At 42.9% G+C, this 6115-nt stretch overlaps 1 protein-coding gene across 1 annotated transcript in view; it reads right to left on the bottom strand.

Annotated features, from left to right (window-relative positions):
• Positions 1-363: 363 nt before the first annotated feature.
• CHP1 (calcineurin like EF-hand protein 1) overlaps positions 364-6115 on the bottom strand; it is a 39212-nt gene continuing 33460 nt past the window's right edge. The window contains exons 6-7 of the mRNA XM_060096637.1: positions 2518-2640; positions 364-2372 (exon numbers count right to left, since the gene is read on the bottom strand). Of these exons, the coding sequence (XP_059952620.1) occupies positions 2319-2372; positions 2518-2640 (177 nt within the window). The 3' untranslated portion in view covers positions 364-2318. The remainder of the gene's footprint in view (positions 2373-2517; positions 2641-6115) is intronic.

Below are 6115 nucleotides of genomic sequence, written 5' to 3'. Positions count from 1 at the left end.
TGGGTACAATATGTCATTGAGACTGTACGTACATGAGGGGGTAGACAACTTATTAACAAGCAATAGACAGATACCCTATTTTAGACCTCTTCTACATTTAAGGAGTCGGAGAGTCAAGAAGAGAAATGGAATCCTACCTGGAGCAAGTGGGCAGTGGCTAACGCTGTCAAAGCCATGCCCAGAGCCATATGGTACTGGCCCCTAGCTGAACGCTCCCACCTCTTATGTCCAGGCAGCGGCAGATATAAAAGTTGATAGAATCTCATGTCATGTTCCAATTATGTTCAAATAAAGGCATTTGATAGCACAGACATAAACCCGAGTAAGGGAGACACACTGTGATTTCAAACTTGAAGGGGCCTGAGTTATGTAAAATTCTTGTAAAACAAAGGGACAAAAATCACCCAAGTTATTTTGTTTCAACCACAAGTATTTACTGATGGATCAAAGAATACAATTTTAATGGAACAATAAGGCACAACTGTGGATTAAAACAGTTTGCTATACAGCCAAAAGGAGCAAAAAGCCGTAATCTTAGGAACTTTAAATATGCAGGTCAAGGAGCCTCTGAAGTACCTCTCTAACAGACCAGTGTCAGACAATTCTTCCCTTTTATACAATTCCTATATTACATCACTTGATCACAAAGTAAGACTGATACTTCACCAAGAATTCCTCAGTCATTTATACTTGAGTCATCCAGCCTGGCCACTCTTTCTTCTCCACTCTTCCTCATCCCCTTGCAGTGTTTTGTTTTTTTTTAAAAAGTAATTCCCTTCCTAAAGTATTGTGTATACATCTTGGATAGCCTTCCAAAGCAAGGGAATAGCAAGCAAGCAACGAGTCAGAGAAAATCAGCCAAGGAAAGATATGGATGAAGAGACTCATAAAGACAGACGTCAGGATAATAACAGCCTGATTCAATGAGGTCTATACTAAGCTGACTTAGGCAGAGAAGTTGCTCTGGTTCCTGCAAAGGCCTATCATGCCACCTCAGGTCGTGCCACCAGCGCCAGAGCCCTTGTTCCTAAGGGATCAGCAGGGGTCTAAGAGAGGAGCTAGGATGTCATTGTAACCAGGCAGCTAATGGTACGATACATTCAATGCTTTGGACCTGTATTAGGAGCCGACTATGGCTTCCAGCAGTAACATGTGCCAGGTGTAAAATTCATAGAGAATTTTGTGTAAAACCTCAAGACACTGAGGACAACCTTTAAATCTTGTGGACTGGGATAAGTTAGGCACTTATCTTTCTACTTGGAAATGTGAAGTGAAAAACATTCCTGGGCACACAGCACTGAGGCATAAACCATGCTGCAGAGGTGGGAATACTTTTAGGGTGCCCAGTCTCCTTGTTCAAGCAGCCATGAGAAACACCCCTGACAAGCATATTGTCAGAGCGGCTATTCTGGTGGTGACAGCATCCTCAAACTAAGCAAGCCTGCAGGCATATGACTGATTTGTGGAGAGTCAACACTGTACTAACAGGAGCAGCCACGTAGGTATGTATGTTGAGAATCGGAGGCCAGAGGTAGAGCGACCTGGGCAAGCCACCCAGAAGACTTGTCTCTATAACCCTTATCTTTCAAGAACATCTCCAACCAACAGCCCTTTGGTGACAGAGCAGAGGGGACCAAGAGATGGTCAAGACATTCTTCTGAGAGAAATATTGACCGAAAAGCTCCTGAAGAGGCAACATCCCAAAGACCCATTTAAGAGTAAAAGTAGATTAAAAACCGCCAGACCACTGAACTATACTGCCAAGTCAGAAATACATTTAACAGGCAGAGCTTGGGGTGCCAAGTAGAACAGAGGGGATTGAAGCTTAATAAAAAGCAGGGACACTGAAAGATTAAGTGAATGGTAGATTGGGTGAAAGAGAAGTAGGAAGCAAGGGACGTATAAAAAAGGATGAAGGAGCATGCCAGAGCCAAGCTGGGGGGAAGGCAGCATGGCTACGGTCCACATCCAGTCAAAGAGCTTTGCTGGCTGGTTCTTGGCATGAATCCCTCTCACTTCTCAGACTGGATGGACACGTGGCATTCAGCAGCAGAACAGGGGGAGATGATATTTAGAAATGGAGATATCCAGCGAATGATACTGAACAGAATTAGACGGGGTGTACCATTCTGTAATGCCCTGTTTATACACCAAAGGCAGGTTTGTGTTGATGGAAAATATTTGGGGTTGTCATGCAACAGCAGTAGTACTTTGGGAGAAGGGGAATGATGGGGTGGAGGTGGGGCTGGTGGACAGGAGGACTTTCAAGTTCCAGTTCTTAAATACTAGAAAGCAAGGAACAGTTTGGTCTCAGTCCTTTAGTGAAGAAATCGGATGCTCATTTTCTGTTCTACGTCCACCTTCTCCAAAACCTGTTAAAAAAAAACAAAACCCAACGACAGTTATGAAGGTCACAACAGGAGATACTGTCTCAAGCTCTTATGTGAATAATGTTTTTCTCCCTCCCTCCTGTGTAGTAGGATTTAACTTTTTCAAACCAAGAGGTAAGTGATTGACCTTAACAAATTCTGTGAAAGATATGGCGCTGTCCCCATCCTGATCAGCCTCCTGGATGGTCCTGTCTGCGATGCTGCCCAGCTGCTCGTCTGAGATATTCACTCCGACCATCATGCGTAGCACCTGCAGGACCAACAGCCAGGAATTACTGGAGACTTGGGGGTGAGCAGGACTCTTTTACAAAAATTAAAGATAAAAGCCACCCCCACCCTCTTTTCCTTTGATGTCCTCAAATATTAACAGCCAAAAAGCTGAAACCCTTATCTTCACATCTAGGCCATTCTAGACAATGATGTGAGCAGAACTCTCTGGCAAGGTCACTGAATAGGAAGGCAAAGCCTCACTTCAGGGAGAGTCCTTTGCATTTTGGTCCTCCCCATTCTTCCTGCCCGGAACGTTGGTATGATGCTTAGTGGTACAGCAGCCATCCTGGGACCGTGAGGTGAAAGTCAAATGTGCTACGGATGCCAGAGCAAGAAGAAGCCTGGCTCCTGGACATCATTTAGGTACTGTACCAACCTGGACAATCTATCCCCAGGCTTCTTGTTGCACGAGGCAAACTAGTCCCTTATAGGTTTAAGTCAGTTTGGTAGGGCTTTCTGGAATCTCACCCGAATGCAGTCCTCTTTGAGGCAGTGCATTAGCCCAGCTATTCCTAAAGTATGGTCAAGAAACATAAAGATCCTTGAAGAGTTAAATACTAAATCCCCCCTTTTAGAAAAATGACAAGCACGTTTAAAGGGTTGCGAGAATTGTGGAAAAAAAGAGAATTAAACACTGTTTCTCCAAATTTGTTCTCAGATGTAACAAAGGGATCGCCTGCTCCCCACTTATTCTGCTAACATCTTTAGGGTGTGAATATACATTGAAAACTGCTACCTTAAGCAAAACAAGCAACTCTAATGACATGGCTCTTAGACAATATGAAATGGGGGACAGGGTGCTTTTATGATGCTTTGCGTTGCCCTAGTCAACCACCTTTGTCTTCAACAGGTTAAGAGGTGAGCTTTACCCCAGGAAAGCAAGGCCTTCTAGCCCAGCTGTTCACAGGACTCCCTTTCCCCTATTCCTTTACATCCTTCCCCAATCTCTTGAAATAGATTTTTAAAAGTATATTATAGGATTTTCTGAAAAGAAAAGAAGAGCTGAAATATTGATCTGTATCAAGACTGTTCCCCCCACCCCCGACCCACAAATCAATTCTTGAAAATCGGAAGTTGTACATTTGGGTAGAAATGTATACAAATTGAAGGATAAATTAAAAGTGGCAATGCTAACAAAATTATTAAATGGCCAAGCCATTTGCCATCTTCCCTGACTGTGTGTGGCCAACTAGACAAATCCATCCTCATCTTCAGGTCACAGTCTAATTATTCTCTGAAGTGTTTTATTTTTAGAATTATAGAACTGAATTGTGCATGTGTGCTGCGTGTATACAGTGGGGTGGGGACAGGAGTGGTGGTGTCTTAAAAATCACTCATCCAGTCTGTCAATGAGGACATAACGGTCCAGAAGTGCCTGGACACAGGTCCCAACAGCCACTGGCCTGAGCCGCCTGCCCGGGCCTCCACACCTGGCCAATGCTCTTTCCACCTCTCCATGGTGTCACTTTTGGTTCCAGTCAGAAGTTTATTAGCAAATGGAACTTTTATTATTACTATTTTTTTAATGCATGGTGAGGTTTTTTTGTATATACCCTTTATCAGTTTAAGAAAGCTCCCGTCTCTATTTTTCTAAGACTTTAAAAAAAAATCATGAATTGGTGGGGGTGATAAATTGGGAGATTGGGATTGACATATACACACTACTATGTATAAAACAGATAACTAATAAGGACCTACTGTACAGCACAGGGAACTCTAGTCAATACTCCGTGATGACCTATACGGGAAAAGAGTCTAAAAAAGAGTGGGCCTATGTGTATGTATAACTGATTCACTTTGCTGTACAGCAGAAACTACAACATTGTAAATCAACTGTACTCCAATAAAAATTTTAAAATTAAAAAAAAAAAAGTCAGGCTTCCCTGGTGGTGCAGTGGTTGAGAGTCCGCCTGCTGATGCAGGGGACACGGGTTCATGCCCCGGTCTGGGAAGATCCCACATGTTGCGGAGCGGCTGGGCCCGTGAGCCACGGCCGCTGAGCCTGCGTGTCTGGAGCCTGTGCTCCGCAACGGGAGAGGCCACAACAGTGAGAGGCCCCACGTACTGCCAAAAAAAAAAAAAAAAAAAAAAAAAAAAAAAAGTCAACATTGCTACCTTAAAAAAAATCATGAGTGGAAGATGAATTTTATTAAAATTCTATGGAAAAGACCATTCAACTTTTCTTCTTTAATCTGCTAACGTGGAGAAATACTATTGATTGGTTTTCTAATTTGAATTCTTGGAATTCCTGGTATAAAGCCACCTTGGCTATAATATAGTATCCTTTTTATATATTGTTGGATTCGACGTATTAATATTTTGTTTTGGATTTTTATATCTATGTGAGTGAAGGAGACTGCGCTGTAATTTTCTTCCTACAGTCTTTACAAGGTTTTCATGTCCAAGTTATGCTGGCCTCATAAAATGAGCCTAGCAACTATCTTTACTGAAGCATAATTGATATACAGTAAAATGTACACATTTAAAATGTACAATCTGATAAGTTCTGACATATGTTCATACTTGTAAAACCATCACCTCGATCAAGATAATAAACATATCCATCACCCCCAAAAGTTCAACCAGAAATTTTATTTTCTTATCCTATCTTATCTTATGCTGTGCCTCACAGCGTGTGGGAGGGATCTTAGTTCCCCAACCAGGGATTGAACCTGAGCCTCCTACAGTGGAAGAGCAGAATATTAACCACTGGACCACCAGGGAAGTCCCAAGAACAAACTTTTTAATATCAACTGAATAATTAAGAACTACATATTACCAAATGTTTTAGAAATGGCAGTGTCTAGAAAAGTAAACTTTGGTAAAATGTTCAAATCCTCTTCTTGCTAGGGTAAAATTAGTTCTCTGACACCTCAACAACCCTTGAGCACATTTGTCCTAAAGTCATTTCAGGCCTGAGGAACACCCTAGTCACTGACTGGCACTCTGGCCATATGATCTCCTCCCCACTCCCTGCCGCAGGCTTTTTTATCCTAATAATAGAAAACAAATCAACCTTCCACTCCAAAAAATATCTTTCTGGCAGCTAGATTTGGGCCAGAGGATAAAAACATGCAACTATAGGGCTTCCCTGGTGGCGCAGTGCTTAAGAATCTGCCTGACAATGCAGGGGACACAGGTTCCAGCCCTGGTCCGGGAAGATCCCACATCCTGCGGAGCAGCTGAGTCCCGTGTGCCACAACTACTGAAGCCCGCGCACCTAGAGCCCGTGCTCCGCAACAAGAGAAGCCACCGCAGTGAGAAGCCCACGCGCCGCAACGAAGAGTAGCCCCCGCTCGCCGCAACTAGAGAAAGCCCGCGTACAGCAACAAAGACCCAACACAGCCAAAAATAAATAAATAAATTTATTAAAAAAAAAAAAAAGAAAGAAAGATGTCCCCAATTCAAAAGCAAAGGACACTATCATTGACCTGCAGACTGTTTTGGTTTTTACT

The sequence above is a fragment of the Mesoplodon densirostris genome, chromosome 4 (genome assembly GCF_025265405.1).
Source record: "Mesoplodon densirostris isolate mMesDen1 chromosome 4, mMesDen1 primary haplotype, whole genome shotgun sequence".
In the NCBI taxonomy this organism is placed as follows: Eukaryota; Metazoa; Chordata; class Mammalia; order Artiodactyla; family Ziphiidae; genus Mesoplodon; species Mesoplodon densirostris.
This window is presented reverse-complemented; position numbering and strand designations above follow the sequence as displayed.